The 25,423-nt window shown below is 42.6% G+C and overlaps 1 protein-coding gene across 2 annotated transcripts; it reads right to left on the reverse strand.

Annotated features, from left to right (window-relative positions):
* Positions 1-1,734: 1,734 nt before the first annotated feature.
* MYL10 (myosin light chain 10) lies at positions 1,735-23,515 on the reverse strand. 2 transcript variants are annotated; one of them, XM_042025980.1, is made up of 7 exons: positions 23,329-23,515; positions 15,429-15,515; positions 12,649-12,724; positions 11,170-11,274; positions 7,692-7,770; positions 2,742-2,790; positions 1,735-1,982 (listed from the first exon to the last, which is right to left on the reverse strand). In XM_042025980.1, exons 1-7 carry the CDS (start codon positions 23,329-23,331, stop codon positions 1,884-1,886), a joined length of 498 nt encoding a protein of 165 aa, XP_041881914.1. In that variant the 5' UTR covers positions 23,332-23,515; the 3' UTR covers positions 1,735-1,883. The 2 variants fall into 2 exon arrangements, with proteins under 2 accessions (XP_041881914.1, XP_041881915.1); XM_042025981.1 differs by lacking the exon at positions 15,429-15,515 and having other exon boundaries at positions 23,329-23,374.
* Between the last annotated feature and the right edge of the window lie 1,908 nt (positions 23,516-25,423).

The following is a 25,423-nucleotide window of genomic DNA, read 5'->3' on the forward strand; positions in this document are numbered from 1 at the left end:
GCCTAAAGCAGAAGTTCATACATAAATCATCTTTTTGACTGTGCCACCAAAACTTCTCAACCTCCATGACCTCCCAGTGCCAATCTACAACCCCAATCCATGGGGGGTGGTCATGGACCTGTGAGGGAAAACATTCTGGGGAGAAAACCCCATTGAGGGAAACAGCTATAAAAAGTGGGCTTGTCCAGAAAAGCTCAGCTGGTGAGTGAGCCAGGAGGTGGAAGGACAGGTCATGTGGACTCTTGCATTGAAGTTTTCTGAGTCCCCAAAGCCCAGTGAAGCTGCTCATTGTGTTGGGAGGGGACAGCTCTGGGTGTTGCTTCAAGTGTTACAGGAACAGGGGGCAAGAACTGCTAAAGCCTTGTCCACATCTTCTGTAAGATTCATGTAAGAAAGGAGTGAATTTTGTTCCTAGCTGTGTCCACTGGTATTTTTAAAAGAGATAATTTCTACTACATACAACTGGGAATCAACTTGTTATATTGGAAAAACAGTGGTGGTGCAGCAATGTTCACACAGCTTCTGCACACAGGGGCAAGGGGGAGATTTATTTTATGAACTTTCTGTGTGCTAAGAGCCTTCTCACTCCAGTTGTTCTCTATTATTGCAGTGCATGGAGTGGAGGATTTTGCTGGAAGGCCAGAAAATGCAGGTAAGGTTGAATGTCACATCCCTGAGTCATGCACGTGTTAGAACTTTTTCATGGAATTTCTGCCCCTCTTGATGAGGGCAGAATTGAACACATTGCCCTCAAGTTCTCTTCCTACAAAGACGAAGAAGATGAAAACAGAAAATAAGTGGCTTGTTGCTTCCTCTCAGTGTCTGTGGGACTGTGGCTCCAGCAGCACTGATGCACAAGGAAAGCATTTTCATGAGCTGTTAAAACAGCAGAAGCTTGTTTTCCTTTGGCTGCAGCATCCTTCTGACTCCCACGCAGGAAGTGTTCATGCAATATTCCACATAGGCAGAATATGCCCAGTTCCTAGAAGTCTAAATACAAGAAACTGTAGCCCATTTAAAAACCAGGCTGCTCTTGGATTATAAAAGTGAGAGGTCATCTGCTTTCATGGGCTACAGTTCCCAAATTCTCCTCTTTGTCCCTAAACTTGGTGATCTTTGGCAAAACACATCCTTGCAGTGCATGTCTCACCTGTAACTCAAGGAAAATGGACAGGAGTGACACACCAGGTGTTACTGTTATGTCATGGTCAACCTCCTCCACATAATAAAGATGTCTCTGAAGGGGGAAATTCATTATTCCTGGCTTTTAAGTGCACCTAGTTATATTTACTATGAGAAAAACAGCCAATATTCCACTAGTTGTGCTTTTTTGCACCAAAGCAAATGAGTCAAGTGGTTTCAGAATCTGGCCACATCACTGAGATGGAGAGGGCATATTGCATATTCACAAGAGCTTAAGATTGTTTTATTTACACTTCCATTGCTAGGGGCTGTGGAATGGAACATAATTCTATTTGCCAGATACTCTTCCTGGTGCAATAAGTTAGAGGAATTCTCAATTAATACATGGAGCTTATGTATAAAAGACAAGAGGTTAAGTAAGACTGCACTGCCCAATGGACCATCTGGTGAACATTAGGTTTGTCAATAAATCACAAAAGCACCAGTTCATCAAGAAAATTCCATTTCAAACCACTGACAGGAAAAAAAATGATGGGGAAAAAACCTCACAAAATTGGTATTTTGATATTTTATAAAAACAGGAGCATTAAATAACTTTAATCTTATTTCAATGGTTTTATTGGTTCTCTTCTGATGACCACATTGCTCCACATCCTGGATGTTTAGCACTTTGTCTTGTACACAAGAGCATAATGAAATAACTCAATGCATCATCACAGGAGAAGCTCCTCTCTCTGCTCTCAGTCTTTCTCCTCACCGTGGGTGATAACATAGCAGAGGTTCTTATAGTCGAGGTTCCCAGAGACATCTGGAGGGAAAGCAGCAAACATCTGGTTGATCTGCCAAGCAAACAGAGATAAGTGTCACAGACTGTGGAACAGCAACATGAACAGCTTTTCATGTTCAACCCAGCTCAGCTCCCTGATGCTGTGGTCCTTTAACCACCATGGAAAAGTCTTCCTTAGGCTCAGTAAAACTGAAACAGGAGTTGGAACACAACTGGTTAATAAAGTCCTGCTAGAATCCCACACGTTCCCTGTTGAAAGGAGCTCTCCCTGAAACCCAGGGAGTTAAGCCCTGGTTGATAAATGTACAGTCCAGTCTCTGTTCTGACTGGAACAGGCTGTCCAGTCTGTTCTGTCCACAAACCAACTCCACTCCATCTCCTCTTCTGAAAATAAAGTCCCTCTAAATTCCTCCCAGCCAGCAGAATCCATGCTCAGTCTCACACAAGCCATCAAGTCAGTACCTCACTTCAGATTTCAAACCAAATAACTCCCAGAAATGGAAACCAGAACAGGGTCCCCACCCAAATCCACTTGGACTCCAGTAAATCCATTGCCCAGCTCCCCATGGGGAAGAACAGCACGAGATAGGCCACACTTGCACTTGGATGGGAGTCCAAAGAATCTATTTGACTTTGATTTAGCCATGGAGCTCTTCAGAAGAGATGCTTTGAATTGTTTCTAATTGCTAGAGCTGGCATCAACCTCCTCTCAGTCTGGATTTCAGCTGAATTCATGCATTTAAAGAGGGGCAAGGGCTTACTGCTGAACAGGAGCTGGAGCTGGATTTCTGTTTTGAATAAAGTTCCTTACCTCTTCTTGACTGAAACGGTCTGCCTGTGTCATGAGCATTTCTTTGATGCTGTTCAAATAAAAAGAAATAACCTGATTAAAGGGTGATAATGGCACATGACAATTCAGATGGCAAGATCCCTCCTGAAGTTGCATGAAAGAAAATCTGTGTGACCGCATAAATTAGAGCTGTTAATCCTTACATGATATTGTAAGAGATTTTCTGTGGGCACCCATCAGTGTCAATGCCTCGCTCTGCCAACTTCTTTTGCTTCTGTGACATTTTATAGAGGTTTAAAATTGTTTAAGGTTATTACTGTAATTGAAATACAGCAATTTTGTATGCTTATCTTAACCTAAAATGGTAGGTTTCCTCACTTGCTGTTTAAAGTTTGGATCACTTAACAAAACCAAAAGAGAGAGTATTTTCTGTAAAATCTGAGGATGAAAGGAACAAAGCATGAAATGAGAAAGAGGACTTGAAAGAGAACTCCAGCCACTACTCCAAATCATCATCCGAGAATCCTTGATTTGCATGCAGCCATTCCCAGGGGAGCTGTGGAACTGTGTGAGACCTGTTGTATTTCACGCTGCGCTGTCTTGATCTGGAGTTACAGCACTGTAACACGGAGCTTATCCCACACATAATCTGCATCCCATGCAATTACATCAAAGAGAGTATTTTGGGGGCAGACTCTCAGCTGATTTACCCTCTGTTTTAAACCCATTGTGGGAAGGCAGTCGAGCCTGTAATTTTTTTTAACCTAAGTTTAGAGGTGAATAGAAAAGCCAGGAAGAATTATTTCTGTTTTTAGTCTAACCCCTTTAGCTAAAATGTCTTTATACCTCCCCCAGTTACTCATGTGCTGAGGGCAGCAAATGCACCACGTGCTGGGACATCCACCAGTATAAGCTCAGTTGTATTCACATAAACATCCCTTCAATAACTCAAATAATTTCCCCTTCCTGTAGAAGAATTCCTATATTAATCTCACAGTTTTCATTCATGCTGAAGAGGCAGAGTTGTCGCCTTTTGTCGCTACCAAGTGTATTTATACATTATCAGACACGATTCTGGAGTAGTATAACAAACTGTAAAGCTGTGATAACAGGTGAGCAGCCTGTTGTACAAAAACAAAAGCTGAGGAGAATATAGAAGTCTGGTTTGGTTTGTAGATTTAAAAAAAAGGCTGCTTTTTTTAAGAATTTGTTATGGGCGAGTGAGAGCAGCAGCTCTTCTGGAAGAAGCCCTTTCTGCTTTTTAAAGGGAATATTTAAAACTAACTATTTATAATAGAAATCATGCCTGAACAGGAACACTTCCAGGGGAGCAAAATTCACCTACTGTGGGTGCAGATGTTCAGGCAAAGCAGTAAATCCTCCCTGTCTGCTGCCATGCACTGCACATGTCCAGTGAGAAAAGCCCCCCAGACAGAAGTGCACTTCGGATGGCAAAGCTACAATGGCACTCATGGCTCTAACAAATGGGATTTTTTCCAGGAAAAGGCTGCACATCCCAGTTTGCATCAGGGGCACTCACACTTCTGCAGCTCTTGTTGATATCAAGTGCACATTTGGAAGCCCAGAAAGGGAAAATTGAAAAAATAATCTTCTGGGCAATGAATAAGGATCTTACTCACAAGGACAAGTGTGAAAGTATCAGTGCAAGCTTTGGGAAATACTCTGAAGTCACAGACAGAGCTTAAGTTATTGGATATATTTTTCCTGTGTTACTTCACCACTCAGTTAGCAAAGTTTCTTCATCTCTTTGTCTCAAATTCCTGTTTCTGTTCTGTTCCTCTGGCACATTTGGTATGCGACTGCATTTTTGAAGTCGAATTCTCAAATGATCAGTGGGCACAAGAGTAGAGAGACCATTCCCCTCAGCATAAATTGATTATTGGATATATATGCCCCAGACAAACAGCATTAGCAAAGGTAAATAGGAAGTGTGATCCAGGAAGCAGCTTGGTGAATAGAAGGAAGCAATTTTGTCAGAAGTCACAAATAAACTTCATCACAAACAGGCCTGAATTGAAAAGAGATCTGGGCACTGTGTGTCTTCTATTCACATGCTTAAAGTATTTAGGGGAAAAGAAAAGATCAAATATCTAATTATAATCTTCTGATGCACAGCCCAGTAGGCTCTGGCACACTCATAAGGAAGAAGGACTGACTACAGGATCTATGCACATTTTCCATTATTTATTTTATAGAGAAACAATTTCCAAAGCCAGAAATTATGCACATTTTTCTTTGTGTATCGTGTTTTCTCTAGAAAGCTTATTTTCTTCTCAAAAAATACCCAAAAAACCAAACCAAACCCCAAATCTTCTGGGCAAATTGCCTTGACTTAGGAGTCTAAATGTTATCTCTTGAACTGGCTCACATCAACTCCTTCTACAGTTACAAATACCTTGTTGCATTCTGGTATTTTAAAAACCTTTTTTAAAATGATCTGTGAAATCTCTGGGACGTATTTGGTTTTCCACTGAGTTTGCCCTTCCTACAGTGCTGCCTTGGAGAAAAACAGGTGAGTGGGAAGGAGCAGAGCTCTATGGCTATGAGAAGACACATCTCTAGCTCAGCCAAACACCTCCAAAGTCCGACATGCCTGGGACCTCTTCCATCCCCCCAGATCCATTTTCATCTGACCCAAATCTGAAAAGTTTCATTGGCCTCAGCATCAGGCACAGTTGGTGTTGGCCTGACTCACTTTGCCCCATGAGTGGCATTTGGGACTGAATCATCCAACCTTTCCAAACACTGCCCCAGTTTACACCAGCTGAGAATGGGACCGAGAGCATTTTCTCTTTTTGACATCATGCTGTAGGAAGGGTTTTATGTGTGGTATAATGATGCAGACAAACAAAGTCTGTCATTGAATTTGGAAGTAAGTTATAAACTCCTGGAGCTTCTGGAAAGGTTAGAAGGCTCCATCCCAGCTACCATCACATGGACTAAGTGAGTCATTTCCAGACTGGAGGTGAAAACATGCAGAGGGAAGAGACATAAAAATCCCCAGAAGGATGTTAACTCCATGAACATAAAAAGAAGTTCTGATTAAAAGGTCAGCATGGCTGGTTTTGGAGAGAAACATTCCAGGATTTTTTAATATGGAGAAATATTATTTATTAGCATTAACTGTCGCATTGAAATGGCTGCATGAGCCAACAGAAAAATAATTTCAAAACTTCAAATGTCTACATTTTGGAAGCATATGAATAGAAGTTAAACCTCAAAGACATCCACGGAATTGATTTAATGGTTTGTTCTGTAATGATCAACATTACCCTCGGGTCTAATAAGTAAACATTATGCTCTGTTGTGGTGATGAACTAAAACAATTGTCTAATGTTAGCAGTGCAGTGGGGGTGGGGACAAGGTTGACCTTTTCCATCAAGGAAAAATAAAATATTTCTCTCTCATCTTCATTTTGGAGTGTGATACTGCATTCCTAATTTGCCCCAAACTCCAAATGGCTTCCAACATCCAAAGAATGCAGAACTGGATACAGGGTGGCAAGCTGCAGATTTTGTATGCAGGATACTGTTACAGAGAGTGGTGGGAAATACAACGTTTCATGGGGTTTGGAGTATCAGAAGTTCGTATTTCATGGCTGTGATTTCACTACTGTGTGATCTGCCCTATTTGGCAACAGGCTACATTTATTCTGTTGTTTGAGTCACTTCTGATATGATCCCCTGACTCTTCTTCCCAAGCTGTTTGGGTGACGTTAACCCCAAAACAATCAGGACAACTCTGTGCCTTCTGATTGATTGCTACATCCGTTTGTGTTTTAGTTAATTTGGAAGTTCTTACTCAAAGGACTGTCTCTTTTATTTTGCATATTTGCAGAAATTCTCACACCCACTGGGGTACTGCTATAGAAAAGCACTTTGGTAAAGGAAAGAAATAATGTACATGAATTTTTTTTTCAACTAACTTTCATTGAGAATTGCAGATAATGTCATGGAAATCTCCATGGGGTTCTGGTCAGAGGTTATCACAACATAAGCAGAAATAATTGATGCAAATACAGTTTTGTAACTCATGGTTCCCTAATAGATTTCCTATAAATATCATGCTTTATAAAATCTGCCTGAAATGGCTGCCGCAGTAAAAGCATAGGCCCCAAATTCACCATGAAATTTCAGCATGTGAACAAATCTAAACATATGCATAAATCTACGTACATAAAACACTTCTCTGGAGCCATAGGTCAGACCTCCTCATCCACTGCCCTGATTTGATATCATTTATCTCACTCACCTGAAGTCCTGCTTGCACCATTCTGGCAGTGCAAGGGGGGTTTACATTTGTGCAATTACCTCTTGAAGTCCTTTTACATTGCTTTGTTGGTGCAACAGGATATGAATACAAATTAGGTTCTGCCTCCTTATTTAAAAATAGCCATATTGACAATAATTGCTGGATTATTAATAGTATTGTTTGGTTTGGCTCTCACCGTATCTAGTGGAATTTTACAGCAAATTATTTCTAGAAGCAGAAGGCTCAAATAATAAACACATAAAAAGGAAAACGTCCTGCACTAAATCCATGTCGCAGATTTAATTAAATTGATCACTTTTTTAAAAAGGGAAGTAGCTTTCCCATTTTAGTCAAGCACTGAGAGTTAGGCAGCAGACATTCATTTTAATTTTACATATGGAGTTAATTTACAAAGAGTCATATGTCGATTTATATCCAGACCTTCAAAAAAAGGCTATCTAATGGCCTACATGTGATTATGTTTCCATTGGCTCTTACAATGTCTGAAGACAATAACATCTCTTTTTGGTATACAAATACATTCATACAACAGTCCACACTTTTAACTCTGGCTTACAAAGCTAAATGTTTCTCTGCCTCTTAAAATACTGTGAAAAATACAGCTTTTAAGCACTTCTTTAAAACTGTGCAATTATTATTATTGTTGTTATTCTTCTAAAGGATTTGAAATGAACTTACTAGTCTGCCTTTATGCGGCCTTTTCCTTCTGGGTCGAAAATCTTAAAAGCGTTCAGAATGGTTTCTTCTGGGTCTGTGCCTAAAATTAATGAAATATAATTTAGAAGGCTGGATAGATTTCTCTGGCTAGAGAATACTTGCTAAGTAATTGCATTCGCTTGAAAACAGTGCAAAATGGAGAAGTCTACAGTTGTGGGTTTGGAGACAAAGGTTCCCTAAGTCGGCAGCATTTGTCATGTCAGATAAACAATAGAGGTGAATAGTTCAATGCTCAGAAGCTTAAAAATAATAACTCATATCTATTCTATGTCTGCAGGAGAGAAAACTTCCAGGAACTGGTCTCCAATATCAGTACCCAGAGGATTAGTGGCTTTCAGAAATGAAAATATAACAAACTGTTTTCCTCACTGGCTTCCTTTAATCTTGCACTGTACGTTCCTTGTAAAAACACTTTTTGATGTTACTTGTTCTTGGCGATATAGAGAAGAGGTTATTTCCCTCACTAAAGGAAATGGAGTTCATCATAAAATCCCAATGCCAATGGAATGCAATGGAAACAGGATGATCAATGTGAGGTGGTGATCTGCACTTATATCCCATTGTGCCCTTCCCCTTAAGTGTCTCTTCATTAAGTGTTACTTACAGAAACAGGGTGGTTTAAAGCACTAAACTGTGGCCACAGGATTTTGCTTCTGCTCTTAGTTGGGCTACAGATTTTTGGTATGACGTTAATATCCCTGTCCCTCTCTTCCCAGCAGTAAAATGATTGCAATGGTCTTCCTTTTCTTCCTTCCATTATCTACTCCATCTCTTTAGACTGGAAAAAATTTGTGTCGTTTTCACAGTGCCTTAATCTTGGCTGGAGCTTGTGACTGTTCTGCAATACTGCAGATTCTGAGTACACTCATTTTCAACCCACACTAAAGGATACACTGTGTACTCTGTTTCTGACTATTCCCCAATATTTCAAAATACTACCGTAGTATCCATAATACAAATCTTTGTAACCGTAGGAAACCAAATTTACAAGCAGATGAACTGATTCCATGGACAAAGTGAAGCTATTTGGTATGCTGAAAGAGTGATTAAAAAAGGATATAACCCAAGGGATTGCAGATTCAAAGTTTGTTTCAAAGTTTGGCAGAGGTAAAACCAGAACAGAACCCAGCCAAGGTTCCCTGCTCTACAGACACTCCTGATGCCTTCACAGTTTGCTTTGTTGAAAAGATTTCACAAGGATTAGCAGGATCCTAGTGGATATAATAGTGAACAAACCTCGGGCTATATGGCCTCCTTCTTGCCACACAATGGCCATGTATATTTTTTTGCCAAGCTGTAGGCGATGTATTCAAAGTGCAATGAATCTGTGATCAATGCAAAGAGCATTGGTGTTTAATGAGTGTTTTGATTGTCCCATGAAGAGAAACATCCCCCAGCTCCGAGGAGAGGGCTGCATTTTAAGTAGTCACCGCTGTGGGAGGGATTTTTTTCCTTACTGTGTTTTATATTTTCTACTCTGTCATATCCTTGGACTTTGGCTTTGAAGAGAAGCAATGCAGCAGGCATTCTTTATTGATTAGCTGGTAAATAAAGTGGTTTCTTTGATGTGCGGCATCTCTGTTTTCTGTACAAATTGTATTATTCTGACTCCCTGTAGAAGCAGCTCCATGTGGTTGGCATTAACATAAACCGAGTTTTGTTAGCCGTTCATCTGGCATCATAATCTCAACACACAAAGCTAAAGCTCATCCTGAAAATCCCAGCTTCCCCTTTATGACAGAAATCAATTATAGCAAAACAAATTCTACTTAGAAAGCACCTTTCACCAAATTCTCTGAGTGGTACTTAGCTAATAAAGAGTGTTGCAAAATTGCCATATCCACTTCCTCTAGCCCTTTCTCCCTTTCTAATTGCACTACAAAGGCTCTTCATCCCAATTAGTTTTGATTGGGAATGTGCAGTCTTTTGGCTCTGCTTCCTTTGCATGACAAACCCAACCAGAAGGGCATGACAAGCACAGCTGTGATTTTTCCTTCACCAAATGGAAATTAAAAAAACCCTCCTCCTTTGCTAGTAGCCAACAGGAAACCTGCAGACAAGAGGGCTCTGCTTTGCCATTCACCTTCCTGTGCTGGCTCTGCTTTTAGGCCACAGGATTGGCAGGGCCAGAGGCTTTGCCAGCTCCAGCAACCGTTCAGGGCAAGGGGGAAGAGGGGAGAGGAGGAGGAGCTCGATTGCGTGCTCACAAATGGAACGGGCAGCAGGGCACCCCACACAAACAATCACATATTCCAGGAGGAAGATTATGGACCAGGGCACTGCCCACTCTGCCAGAAGACAACTGGAATGTCCTGGTGGAGGTAGCACAGACAGATCGATGTCTGGGGAGTAAAATCCCCTCCTCAGTCAGCCTTCTCCATCACCTCTCATGCTTCCCAGACTTCCTGCCCTCTTTAGCAAGAGTGTCTTTCTTCCAGGACCAGCTACATGAATTCTTTCTTTCAGACCTCTCTATTTTCTATTCCAAGCATAGAATACCCTCCACTGGAATTGTGTTCAGCAATATAAAGCCAGAGTCCAGCAACAAAACAATAAATGTTTTTAAGAAGATAGGATCAGATTTTTTCCATTTTTCTATTCATTAGTTATTTTAACAAACTTTTGGAACGTGCTTGGCTAAGGCCAGCCCTGCTTTGAAGGTTTTCACCTTTCTCTTATGCCTGTAGGAAGATGACTGGAGTTCTATCCTGGCCTCACACCCCCTCTCTTGAAGTTTCCAGCCATTAACTGGAGAAGAGAGATGACTAAATTGCCAGCTCACACACCAAATTTACTACCCACATTTCCTGAACTTCCCCCAGTGTTCCCTATATATTCTGTGGCAGTGGGTAAAATCCCTCTCCCTTATCATTGTGAATCTACTGAAATATAATTATTTTAGTTTATCCGCTCCATTAAGGGTTATTCAGTGAAATCTTCCCCTAATGCCAAAATCGCTATTGACCTCAAGTGACGCCAAGGCTGGGCCACTGGGTTACAGTGAATACAGAAAATGAGGGAAGCCCATGTTTGCTTAATGTGCCGAAGGAGTGCAAAAAGGGTGGGCTTTTTAGAAATATTTAAAACCAGCTAACACTGGGAGTGCTATGACTAGAGCATGAGCATGAGTTCAGCCCAGGAGCCTTCTGATGGTGAATAACTCTCCTGCTCCATGCTCCAGGCTGCTGAGGTTTCATTACTTTCTGGACCTCAACTCACCACTTTCATGTTAGCTTGTGTAAGCTAAATCACCCCTTTGAATTGTCCTCTGCACCGTCCCTTAGCCTTTCATTCTTCCCCTCTGTCTGCAAAACTGGAGATCCCTCCTTGCCTCTAAGCATTGTTCTGTGGAGACATTATTACAATTTGCAAGGTGCTGAGATATTTCAGTGCTGAGGATCTTTGACAGATACCTCTCCAATCCCCCAGAGGTGCTTACCTTTCAGCTTTTCCCCAAACATAGTAAGGAAGACAGTGAAGTTAATAGGACCTGGCGCCTCCTTCACCATGTCTTCAAGCTCTTCATTCTTGACATTCAGACGACCTGCAGCAGAGATCATTTTTCATAATAAATCATAAATTGTGTTTCAAAAAACGATTCCCATTCATCTCCTTCCACTGGGGAGCTCAGGGCTCTGTGCAACTTTGCTAATAACATGGTAGAACACAACTCCTGAATACCCCAGTGAAAAAGAAATTGGCAGAGCTGGCTCTGAGATCAAAGGGTGACTGAAGGAGCAAGAAGGATAAATAAGACACGGCCAGCAGTGGACGAGAGAAGGGGCACTTCCAAATAAACTGTTTTTTGGTTTGGGGCTTTTTTTTTTACCTCAGGTGAAATATGGGCCCCACTGATATTAATACAGCAGAGATCAAAGTGACTGAAGTGAATGAAGGTCTCAGTCTTTGCCCTCCTGTATATTGAGACACCTCTCTGAGTAGAGGGCAGATGGATGAGCTGAGTAGTGGTATCCCTTCCCCATCCTTGTGCAGCCCTATTGATGAGAATTTAGACCCCGGCAACCTTCCTCAAATTGAATGGTAATTTGCTGTGAATGTACTTTATAGATATTGAAAGGCTTCACTGAACAGGAAAGATAGCAGAACTTGGCCTTAAGAAATAAATATTTCAGGGTAACAGTAGCTACAGGCCAAAGTTTGCAAACCTCATTGTCACAATAAAGAGTTCAGGAGCTTCTGCTCCTTGCACTGACTCTGCTGGCGTCTGATTCCACCCCGGGGAGCACTAAAGATTCTTATCAAGCTCTTTTTAATAAGCTCCAGATGGCAAAAGCCCAAATGCCTACATCACTGTTCAAGCCTCAAATGCTGCAACAAGGATACAAGTCCAGGTTTGGGATCATGAGTGCTCAAATTTTTTCTTTCCTTGGGAAGATTTGCTCTAATCTGCTTGATATTATCAAGATTGTGATAGCCATGGAATGGACAATACCTAATCTCATGACATGCACATTTCACCCCACATAAACTCACAGCAGCACAGAACCTCACATGAAGCCCTCCTACATTTGTGTGGGCAGAGGGGCAGCTAGTCCATGACAGCAGTGCTAATCAGGGGATATTCCATGGCTCCCAGATGAAAAAGGTGCAGCCTGGGAAGCCTGGATTCAGAGGCAAATCAGCAATGCCTGGCATGGACCCCTGCTTGGGTGGGCTTCTTCTGAAATAGTTGCAGGGGAGGGATCAGACCTTCATTCCACTCCCTGCTCAGGAGACTTTCCAGCTGGAGCTCTGTAGTGAGATCCCAGCTACCACAGGGAGGAGGGTCAAACTGAACAGGTTTCCTTTTGCCTCCTGTGGATCTCATTTCTTTCCCCACTGTCATTCTAATACCAACCTTCCTTCTGTGCTTGAAACTGAGACAACATATCTTGTAAGTATTGAATTATCAGTTTACCTAGTGCAGCAAATGTGTCTCTCAAGTCTGCTTTGTCAATAAAGCCATCCCTGTTCTGATCCATGATGGTAAAAGCCTGTGGGAAGGAAAAGGAACATGTATTGCCATTTCCATTGCACAGGACAGTGCTCCAATCACACACATCAGTCCATGAGGGGATGATATTCGTGCTGGAAAAACGAATATTTAACTTCCTTTGATTCCTCCACATCATTGCACTTTCCTCACTTTCAACACATTACTGTACCTTGGCAAGGGACTTAATTAAACCCACCCGAACTTCTTCTTAGTAAATTAATGCTCAGTGCAGCGTGCATTGGGCTGAAGCCAGTGCTGGCAGCTCCAGCCATTCATCCCTTAACCCATAAAAGTTTGAATTAGGGAGGCTTTATTCAGGGCAGATTTAGCCAGAGGTTGCTCTGTGTTTGTACCGTCCCCATACTCCATTCTTTGAATTAGGCTGAAATGTTTCTGTAAAACATTTCATTTCTGTGGATATCTCTCTGCTATCAACTGAAGTTGATTCCTCCTGGGCCTTAGAATGATCCCTCATACAGAGATAGCTGAACTTTCAAAAGTACAGAGAAATGTAGGTTCCATAAGATTATTTATTCAAAGATTTTTTTCCCCTTTCCAATACACTGCATCTTTGAGACTGTACTGTGTGCTCTGACTGACACTGCTCTGCTGACCTTAAATACTCGTCAGTCAAAATTTAACTTTTGATAGAAAAAAACAGCTGTTATTTTATTTTCAGCCAACACAGACTTCATGTGCTCTAACCATTGTTTACCAAGCCAGCTAACTGCTCATCTACCTGTTTACCCATTTGTGTGTCCATTTCTTGGCTGCCATCACACTTACAATGTTTCATTGATTTGGAAAGATTTTAATGACCTGAAATTCCCCTGGTCATGCTATGGGGACTATTAGTTGATCCTGGCCTGACTCTGAAGCTGGTTATCTGTCTGACAGGCACATCAATATGGTAATGCATCTTCGCAATGGCCAGGAATTGTTCTTTCTTCAGACAGTGTTCTCCTGAGAATACAGTAACTTGCAGAGTTTTAAAGTCTGCTGCCCTACAGGGTGCACTTCTTCCCATGAACAAGTTATGTCCACTTATCTTCAGGTTTTTTCAGCTCCAGTTTCTTGCAAAGCCCCGCTGCTCACAGCCCAGTTTGCCCATGAGGCTCCTTTCAGAATCATGTTCATAATCCTACATTTACCTTCCAAACCATCCCCTTAGAAAAAATTAAGCCCAACTCTTTGGAGATGTTTTCTCCTTGCTTTAAATGCTGATTCCTCACAATTCAGAAGCAAAAGAGAAAGAAAATATGAAGTGCAAAACTGAACCCAGGCAGCTGACAGAAGACAGGAAGAGCATCAGGCATTGTAATGGGTGAACTTCAGATAACGTAACAGCAATGCTGAAATATTTGTTGGTGAGCTAGTTGAACTCTCTAGATGAAATTGTTTTCAGAATTGAAACCAGCTTTTCAGAAATACTCATCCCAAATATGCAGTTTTTAGACACAACATGGTTTTGGGTTTCACTCAGCCGCTCCACTGCCTCATGCTTTTGCCATTATTCTGCCACCATCCTCCTAGAAATGCTCCCAGTATTATCTGATTTAGAGAAGATCAAATAATGGCATTCTGTCCAGTTCTCCTTTGTGTTGGTGCATCTTCAAACATTAATCCTTGGAGAAAATACAATGGAACTTCCGAGCATATGAAGAAGAGGTGGGAGAAGAGAGTCAGACATATTCCCATTGACTGTGGAGAAATGATTAGTGGTTCCAATTCATTTAGCTGGATCGTATTCCCAGTCCTTGCCTTGGGGTTTAGTCTCGTCCATCACTGAACTTCCCTGGTGGGAGTCCTCGAGGAAAGCAAACTTGAAATCCACGTGAAAGCACAAAATGAAGCAGTAGACATTTATCACACTGGATATTGCTTTGGAGATATGAGTTAGAAAAAATGGGGGAAAAATCAGTAATTTAAAATGACAAACCAGTGCAGAATGTGATGGTCTCATGGTCATTCTAGAATGTTCACACAGAAAAAGAACATAAACTCATCAGACAGATTATCTGTCAGATATCTGGCAGATTTTGCCACCCCATCAGTTTTAGCTCCTCACAGGTAACTGGTCAAAGAACCTACAATGCATGGAACACCAAATCCCTTGGGAGTGAAAGATGCTTAGTTCATCTCCACATGTTTTCTTTTCTTATTGGCATTTGTGGAGAAAGTTGGCTAAGGGCTTCTTGGCATTTTCATTCCCAGTTTGTGGGCAGCATTAGAAGGGCACAGACAAATATTTTCTGTTGCTGTTGTGGAACAGAGCACGAATGAAAGCCCTGGTTCAATCTGGCATCTCTATTCAGGACAATGCTTGAGCACGTAAGACCATTCTTATTTAAAATACCACTTAACTTTAAACGTGTGCTCAAGTGTTTTCCTGAGTAAGGGCTGGACTGGATGAGATTATACTTTTCCTTTATTTTGGGGTGGGGGGCTTGGGTGCTTTTCAAGTAAGTCTAGAGCTTGAAACAGGGGAACGAGTGAGGGAAGTAAGGAAAGAAAGAATGAAAGAAAGAACAAACAAACACACAAGGAAAATGATCTACCAGCCAAAACCACAGGGATGATTCAGAAAACAACTGTGTGTTCTATTAAAGCAGATGGAGAATTGAATAAGGATTACAAACAAAACCTATGTTATTCATTAGCAGTAACAGGAGACTATAGAGAACAGCAGAGTAGCTCCCAACCTCTTTGAACTCCTGGATCTGGGTTTGTTCAAACATAGAGAAAACATTGGAACCACCTTCTACCTTCTTCTTTGCCTTTTTGGGAGCCTGTAATACAAATAAGAAGATCAAATACATATTCCTTTGTCTGTTAAGCACCCATGAAAACAAATTACATCTTCAACAGAAGGTAAAAAATACACAGTCAAGTAACACAAGAGGATTGTTCTTTGTTATTATGAGGTTTTAAATTCAATCTTATAGACAGATAGATTTAGATGTATGTATAGGATTGAATATACATATATATATTTTTAATATGGGATAAAAATTCTGCCTTATTAACAGATTGAGGCTTTTTGCCACTCCCTGCTGTGTCCTGGAACCTGACAGCTCAGACAAACAAGGACACTTTGTCACTGTGGTGCCTTTAAAAAGGTGAGGGACCCAAAGTGTGGCTCAGCATCCTGCCTGCTGCACTGCTCGTTCCCCCCAGGAGCTGCCTGTTCCTTGGGCAGGGTCACCTCCACCTAAGTGGGTCACAGACCATTTCACACAGGGACCACTCCCCTTCCACACTGGCTCTGCAGAGCTCAAGAGTGATATCACTTGGTGTGGAGTGGTGTCACTTGGAGATATGAGCTGGAATTCCCAGCCTGCTGTTCTCAAGAACTGCCAGAATTCAGGTAAGTGCCTACAAGGATTTCTTCTTCCCAGTTCCCATGCTGGGACTGGCAGCCAAACTCCAAACAAGGCCCTGCATGAAGACTCAGCTCAGGAACTATAAAGGGAAGTTATATCATTTCCTACTCACACAGAAGTGTTTAGAAATCTGCTTGGTCTGGACCAGCACTGACAGAACTGATTAATCCTTCCCAAGCAGGAACACTTTCTACTCCTGGAATCTCTATTCCTGCACCAACCTATGGCACTCCAGTACAGTACCTTACCAGACCATGTTATTTTAATATTCAAGATAGTCATCTTAAATGGAAGGGCAGAACTGCTTTTATCACCTTTCTCAAGTTTGGAGGCTGAGACAGAGAAAGATTGGGGAAAGAGCTACAATGGTATCTAAGAATCTAATGCTCACTAAAAATCAGTCAGAACTAGACTTCATTAAATATCTTTGAATAAGGGCCCAACCAGCTTGCCTAAGACAATACAGTTCTTGTTCTGCAGTAAAGAATAAAATCTGTGATTCCAAAGGATTACAGAAGTGTTTTAACCACAGTGTTATCCTTACTTGGGGCAGGATAATGAGTTGCATTGCCTTTTGAGTTCCCTTCCAGACAGATTACTTTTTTCTTTATCATTTTTACTTTTAAACTTCATTATCATAGTCCCACCTGGTTCTCATGTCACAGAAAATTAGTCTTACTTAGTTTGGGCTATTCTGCATGAAACAGAAGGCAACTTCTACTGTCTCCTTTCATCAAAATAAAAAAGCCTGTGAAAGTTCAAATTCAATACTGATTTCAAATATCCTGAGGAGCAGAGCAGCTCAAGGAAATATTCCCACTTGACTCTGTTTGAAGCATACATTGTCTGATCAATTTAATTTGCCAGGCAGATTTCTGCACTCAGACACCCTGGTTTAGATCCCAGGATATGGAAGGGGGGGAATTAGGGCAATGTTAGATGCTCTCCCACATACTCACACTCCAGACCTGTCAAGCTCCTATCAGCTAATTCAAAGAACTAAACTTTGGAAATAGGAATGGAAATTGAGTGAAAAATATTCTTGTAGTGAGGATAAAAACAAGGATAGAATGCCACCACAGGCATGGAAAAAAGAACTTAATAAGTGGAATGTTTAATGAATGTAGAAATATTGATTTTGGAATAAACAGATTCCCTCCTCCTCCTACACATGAAATAAGTGTTATTTTGAGCAGTAATGGGCAATCTTCCACATAACGTGAGGTGCCTGGTGGAGGCTTTCAACACATCCAGATCAAATGGAAATATTCAGAACAATCCTACGTATTTACATGTATTTGTTCCCTGAGGTAAAGGGAAAGCAGATGTTACCCAGGGAGAGCACTGCCAGCTGGGGGGGGACTGACCACAGGGTTTGAGGCCTCGGCAGGACTGGTCCTGCTGGGCTCCTGGAGCTGCTCCTTCTGGAGACAAAGCAGGCTTTGCCCTCCTCATGGTCTGTTCTGCTGTGGCCAAACACAGCATCCATGTTCAGCCTGATAAATATTCCCTGTGCTAGCAAACCATCTGCATTTTTTAAGCTATCACCACAACCATGGACAGTGGGGTCCAGCTCCTTCAGATGCCAGACACTGGCAATTCCTCCATTATTCCTCTGTTTGTTGGGTTCTCTGGGCTGTTAGGTTTCAAGCAAGGGCTGTAGCTGTAAGGAAGGATCAGACAAATGCAAAAGCTGCTGCTCAATATCTATTAGAAACAAACCAGCAAGTCAAAAACCCACCCAAAAAGCTTCTTTACATTAGTGAATGCAGAGAAGATTGAAAATTGATTATACAGGGAACAATTACTGTAATATCACAGAATCATAGAATGGGTTGGGTTGGAAGGGACCTTAGAGATCATCTACTTCCAGCCTAGAAGAAATACTAGAAAAATTCATCCTAACATATTTGCTCACTGTTATGCTCTGGGGTTTGTGGTCTCCAGGGATGACAGAAGAGATCAGTGCCCATGTTGCTCAATCAATCTTTAGTTTTTGTGCCAAAGGTGTGGGTGTGGATCCTATTTATGACCTGCTCACTTTTGGAGGAGGCTGAGACCACCAATACATTTCACAGGGCCCCATGAACAGCTGCCAGGTGGGGTTGGCCTTCCATCACCAGGTTCAGGCTATGTCTTCTAGCATCCAACATACAGAGCATCTTGGATTACCAGTTCCCAGTACTGGGAATGCAGCTTACCTGCCCTCAAAGGCCAGGAAATTCATAATCACAGAAAGAACTGTACCCCCATTTTGCACAAGTTGTGGGCAGGCAGGTGCTGTGAGGAGGAAGGCTGAGAGAGAAGTAGGTGGAGCAGGAACAGAACAGAGTACATTGCCTTTCTGGTGGGTAACTTGAATTAAAAGGCAGCTCTAAGAGAACAGAAATAGGTCTGTGTTACAGAAAAGAATAATTCTGAGAATAGAATCATTCTGTGCTGCTGTCTGACAATTCCAAACACTCCAGAATTTTTTAACAAACACAATCAGGATTCTGACTCCAGAGTATCTCTCTGAAAGAGTGGCATATTAAAAGGAACATCACAGAACTGAGCTAACATATGGCTTCTAACCTATCAAGGATTTAGTAGGTGACCCACAGAGGAGAAAGTGGGTGACTGACACATCACTTCTGCCTGCCTTGATTTCCCCACTCTTGAAACCAAAGTGTGCCAGGCTGCACTTTGCAAAGATAGAGCAGCTCTCATTGCAACATGTGCTGTGAGGCTGACATACAAAACGTGCCAGATGAGAAACTGAAGAGCTGAGGGTCCCCTGGGCTCAGATTCCAAGGCCTCAATAACGCAGCAGTGGGAAGAATGTTGCAACAACTGAACAAGCCTATTAATACTCCTGCCTGAGTGTATTAATCATCCCATTGTGAAGAAAACAACACTTCACTTTAGAGGAGAAACCACAGGCTTGTCGCATATCACTCATTTGTCTTACCGGTGTTAGCACTCTTCAATTAGCCTGGATTTTAAAGGGTCTTCTTTCTCTTGTTTTGGTTGGTTGGTTTTGGTTTGTTTTAGAAGCTTTAAATGAAGAAATGGAGCCATACCAAAATCTGGTCCCAAGAAAACTCTGTTGTACCAGGCATTTGCTTTGAGCTGAGTTTCCCTCACTGAGGTTCTTTATATTTCTCCTCCCTGGCAGTGTCAGGGAGCCCAAAAGAACAAGGGTGTGCAGGGACACAGGCAGGCAGAGACAGAGTGTGCATGGCCTTTGCCTCTGTGGATGTGAGAATAGGGATCCATTTTTCATATGCTGCAAAGATGAGGGGGGCAGAGGGGGGATGTTCAAGTGAATCAGAGGGAAGAAATCTGATTTCAGGGTGACCTAGAAGAAACGGGGGCGAGGAATCAGTTTCTGTCTCTACATACAAAGGAGGAAGGAAATGAAAATACCTTGTTCTTACTTCAGAACATGAGGCATTGTTTGCCCTGATAAATTCATAAAAGGCTGGTGCTAGAGCAGATCCATGACAGTGGATTATTGCAGAGCTTTATCATCTCCACCCCTCAGTGTGTTTTGCAGAAAACCCAGAAAAATATGGAAAACCAGGCAAGCTGCTGCAGGGGGAGCGAGGTCCCTCAGTGCCTGCTCAGGGGCACACTTGTACCCTTCAGTAAGTAGGAAGTAACCAACCTCCACTTGGCATTTCCTGCAGCACAGGGATATCTCCACAGGCAGTCAGGAGAGATGAGCAGCACTCTGCCACAAGCCACAGCTTTGGTTTGGTTTGGTTTGGTTTGGTTTGGGGAAGTCACTTCCTTGTTTGGTCCACCATGCTCTAAGTCCCTTAGAAAATACTCTTAATAATTAAAGATGACACAGTGTGGTGTTCCTGACAGCAGAGTCAAGAACACAAGCAGAAGCACTTCCCTACTCAGCTGCTTATTGTGTCTTCTTCTAATTTTCCTACCAGAGACAACCTCAGTGGACAAACAGGGAGAGAGCCGTGCAGAGAGAATCAACAGCAGACATGGTTAAGACCCTGATTCTGTTGTCTTGTACCTGTAAGTGTTTATTCAGTCCAGGACAAAGTAGACATAAGATACCACCAGTTTTTTACTGTTTCACATTTTGTACTTCCTTCCTCTGCAACTACATCTACAACTACAGAAAGACAGAATCATCCATCATTTTGCTCAGACTCTGTCCCCTGCTGTGATCCACTGTATGATGGTAACTCTCAGTTACTATTACTTTTTCATCCATCACACTCTCTCCTTGTTTTTCATCCACTCTGGGATCTCGGTGCTGACATTTCCTGTCTTCAGATTTTTGTTATCATCAAATACAGCTTCTGAATGAGAAGTTACATCTCAGGCCTGGACAAGGGATTGCTGCAGCATGGGACAGGATATTTGTTGATTTTTGTCTCGCAAGTTTGCTCTGCTGAGATTATTTACACTGCATCTGCACCAAACATGCCAGCTATGGACCAGCCACCGTTTTTTAGTGTGGTTTAGGTCCTTTCCATGGCAGGTGAGCAGCACAAGGCCAACCCAAGTGCTGCCTTTGAGGGAACAGTCTAGAGGAGTAAGCAACACAAACTGCTCTAAGGGCACAATTTGCATTTCAAACAGGCAGCAGCCTCAGATCATTCAAATAAACCCCACGTTATCAGAACTGAGAAACAGAAGATCTTTATATTACCTGCTCCGAAGTCACAAACAGATCCCTCCCTTCTCATCCTCACTCCATTTTGTGTGTAGTCCCAGCCTGCACACACCCACACAGACACACCTTTGATCCCTGCTAGATACAAAAATCTGTTGGACTGCAGCCTCCCTGCTTCACACTTCTGGATGCTAAAGCATTCTCCTCCGCCCCGCAGAAACCCCCTTCCCAATCACAGCCTCCTTTTTCTCCTGCAGACATGCAGAGGGAAGGCATTATCTCCCCAAACCTATCCCAGAGCAGCAGATAACCTCTCCAGCTTCTCCAACCGCAGACTCCTCCACCTCGATGACCCAAAATTCAACAGCAGCTTCTCCCACCTGACAAATTTTCTTCTCCTTCATGTCAACAGGTGAGCAGTCCCTGCCTGCAGACACAGGGCTGTCACACACAGGGACACACAGGGACACACACAGGGACACAGATGGACACACATAGGGACACAGACACATCAGCAGTCCCACAGGCAGCCCCATTTCAGCTGGTGGGGTCAGTCAGCATGGCTGCTCCGTGGTCAGTGCCTGTCTCAGCCCAGGTGGCACATTCCAGCTTGCAGAGCACATCGGATCAGAATGCAGGCTATTTTTGGGCACGCAGTTCCCCTCAGCATACAGAATGTGCTACGAGGTGTCACTCGAGCTGAACAAACACGGGAGTGTTTGGGGAATAAGAAAAAGGCTTCCCTCTCCTTGCCTGTGCCTCTGCCCTTCCTTCTCCCCATCAGCACAGAGCACGCGGGGAGACATCGCAGACCCATCTTGTCTGAAATTCCCTGGAATGAACGGAGAGCTGTAGACAGTTCTCAGAACTCCATTCCACAGCACTTGTGTGGTCTGCTCTTGTTAGAAAAATTATCTCCCTGAACCCTGCCTCTCTCACTCTCATCAGCCCTGGATGTCAGAGCCTAGTAGCACTGGCTGACTTGTAATTATTTTTTACTATGCTGCTTTGTCTGCACTAATCCTTTGAAAGTAGCTTTACTGCACATCTGAAATATTATGATGCTATAAAACCTCTGTAATATTTATAAATCCCTTAAGACATCATAAAGAGAGAAAAAAACCTCCCCACAGAGTTCATCTAGCATAATTACATATACATTTCCCTCTGATTAATAAAAAATGATCACTTCCTTATGTAAAGATATTCTTCAGCTTTCTTTCATTAAGGCTATTTTTTTCTTTCCATTTTAAATCTGTTTCATGAGTCCCTGTACAGTAAGGTACCTCAGAAGAAATTTTCCCAAAACAAAAGGCACAATGAAAAGAACCACCACAGAGGATCGTCAGTTGAGCTGGGAGCGAGGAGACAGACGAGTCTCTCACTATATTTTCACGTCTCCTAACTTAAGCATTTCATCACAGAATGTCCTGGAATATCTTCAAACATCAATGAGTGTTGGTGTGTCATTGAACTAAACAGGCACGAAAAAAAATTGATAAATGAAATTTTGGAGAAATAAAAAGAGGGGGAAAAGAAAAGCTAAGACCCAGCACTTGCTCCCCACCCCACAAAAGGGCTGGCTTAGACTTTAGTGAGGCCGATTAAAGGGAAACCTGTAAATCCACAACTGAAGAGGCATAATCAGCACAAGGCACTGCTCCCTTCTGAAACACTGCTGAGGAACACGATTAGTGTGAAAACACTGACACTGGGCTTGCACCGGCTGAAACTGGAACTTGTTTTGTGCATGGCACAAAAAAGAAAAGGCATTGAATGTGGTTTTGCCCTGCTCAGAACAGCACGTGGATCACATTCATCACCTGCTTAAACGGGATCAAGTTTGAACTAAGCTTTGAGAAAGCTTTTCGTATACAACTCCCTCTCGGGTGTTCTCCACAATCAAATATTCCATAGCCTCAGGGAGCCACTGGGCAGCACTGCTCTCAGAACGCCTGAAAAGGACCTGCAAAAAGGAGCAAAATGAACACAGAGAAAATCACCTACTAATTTTTTTTTCTGATATTGTTGTAGTCATTCCTCTGAATTTGCAGGAGAAAGAGATCTGCCCAATCTGCCCACGGTTCCTTAGGCAGGAGCTCTTTGCTCCGTAGAATCACATCAAGTGAGGTGGCTGTTGGAGTCCCAGAGCTAAAAGCCAAAGGTGAGCAGGGCAAAGACAAGACACAGAAATTTCTGCAGTGCTTCCTACTTCTCCCCACAGGCACAAGAGCAACACATTCACAGTTCCAGAACGATCCCTTTCCCTCAGTCCCTACCACAGCACAGCAGACCTTAATTCTATCTCACACCAGCCATGCCAGGCTTTGCTGCCCTGGTGTGTGGGTCTGGGACAGAGCTGCACAAGCCCTTCCTTTCAGCACATTCATCTACGTTTTCTGCCTTCCTCCTCTGTTAAACACATGCAGACGAATCCTTGGGAGTTCCCAGCTAACTCTGTGGGGTGTATCTGCATTCTGGATGTGATACTAAGATGAGATTTCATGGGATGCAGTGTGATCATTCCTGCTCTGTTTGAATCATTAGAAAGAAATACAGAGATAAACAGACATGGGGAAGGATAAAACCTACCATGGTGCTGCTGCTCCTTCCACCCCTTCTCTGCCAACCAGTCAGCCAGCAAACACAATGCCAATTGTCTCTTTATATAGCGTCACCAAGGAATAAAAATATGCCTGCTCCAAGTTTAGACAATAGATGTAAGGTTGGAAAAGTGCAGTAATTGGATCCCAATACCATTCCAAGCATCTGTTCCATGCGCAGCTTTTGCTTTCACAGAAATAATGCAGCAGATAAGTAGAGGAGGCAGTTGGGATACAACTGTACAGCACTCACAGCAAGCTCGAGCTGAAGGGGTTTTCCCATGTACTGCTAAATAATGAACACAGGGCATGCACTGGAAGATTTTAAGTGGACGTGGCATCCTGAAAAAGCAGGAAGGGAAACACACTCCTTGAGAAAACGCTGGGGAAACTAGCAACAGATCCTGGCCACTTCAGTAGCTCCAGAGCCTGGTGCAGGCATTCAGAGCTCCAGCAAAATGTCTGAGGCTCTGCAGAGGTGCATCTGTACCTGGGGGGTGGAAAAGCACCACTCTGCAGATGGCAATCAAGTGACTCAGGTCAGGTCTCTTTTCCCTGAATCTATAAACGAGCCCAAAGTCCGGGGCCATATCCCAAGATACAGCAAACTGGTGGAGAGTGATGGACTTCAAAGCATGAAAAAAGAGCTGTGTGGTAATGAATGTGGCAGTGGGAGCAGAAGGAACCAGGAGGCAGCGTAGGAGCCACAAGGGCTGTGTCTCCCAGGGAATGCTCACGGGCATTAATACACATTCCATCCGATTGGAATTACTGCAATGGGCCAAAACATTAACCAGTATAAGATTGCATAATTCCGCTGACATGAAATCATGGTTCCTAAAGGTCTGGTCTGTGTCTCTGAGAGTATCTACACAGGAACATCAGGGCATTAAATACAGCAGAGACAGTAGGTTTTTCAGGAACCTGCATCTGAAATTCTTCTCTCCATCAGTCACCCCCACCTTGAGTCACAGTAGTGTTTAACCAATTAACTGAACTTTGAGACAGATGTGCATTTAAGTTTCTGGTTGAACAAGGACCTTGTCCTTTCTCTAGGTCCAGCCCCTTGCAGTGCTGTCATCTCTAATCTTAGATCCGACTGCGTTCTCTTCAGGGCAAGGACGGCTTTAGTTGTTGTGGGCACCTCAAACACCTACAGGGACAATTAAGTAATAAATAGGCATAACAGCTCACTAAAGCTCCTCTGGCTTTAGTGAATTGCTGTGGATGCACGTTGGAAGTTAGCCTGGTGTTCATCGTTCTGACTTACTGACATTATATCAATCCCCAGTGTAACAGAGCATAAAGATAAATCCCCCAGTCCCTCTGCCTGCAAGTGCCTGCTGGAGAGCAGCCCCAGGTTTGTGTCCGAGGCTGGGTTTGGAAACCTGAAAAACTCAGAGTGAGGTTTCTGAGGAAAACCCTATGCAATTTCCAAGGTTCATTGTGATAAAGTTGTATCATGTTCACTGGGTTAGAACCTGATTCATCAAACCTGTTAAGCACCCACTTAACTTTTAGGGAGGAACAGTCCCACTGAAATCCATGGAACAGCTCACAAACCTTCATGTGAGAATATGTCACTCGTTCTGCAGGATCAGTGCCCTAATCCCAACAATACAGACAAATGAGCAGCACTTTGTCACCAAGTCCACTGGACCTGGGATTCCATCCTGTGAATTTTGTGTCCTTTCCTGGAAGAATCCTTATCCTTCCACCCAGCCATTTCATGGTTTTGTCCCAGCAGCTCTGTTAACAGACCTTCATATTGTTTTGTTGGGAATTTTGTTTTCTCTTATCTAGTATACCATCAATCATCATTATTATTATCAATTTGCTCCTTAGTCTTGTAGCTTGATCTGCAGGCATTTTCCAATAGTGCCTGTATTTTCTGCATTGATCTTTATCTTTTCACAGAATTTTTAGATTAAATGAATCCTTCCAAGCTGTTTTTAAATGACATGACATGTTAGGATAAAACCCACACAATGCTGTGTGCTTGTAATGCACATGTCCTGAGAGACCAGAACCTTCTCTGCTTAGTCTGTGAAACAAATCCACAGAGGAATTAAGGGAGACATACA

Source organism: Corvus kubaryi, unplaced genomic scaffold (assembly GCF_017639235.1).
Source record: "Corvus kubaryi isolate FWS band 111438036 unplaced genomic scaffold, C.kubaryi_AGA036_p1.0 37284, whole genome shotgun sequence".
Lineage (NCBI taxonomy): Eukaryota > Metazoa > Chordata > Aves > Passeriformes > Corvidae > Corvus > Corvus kubaryi.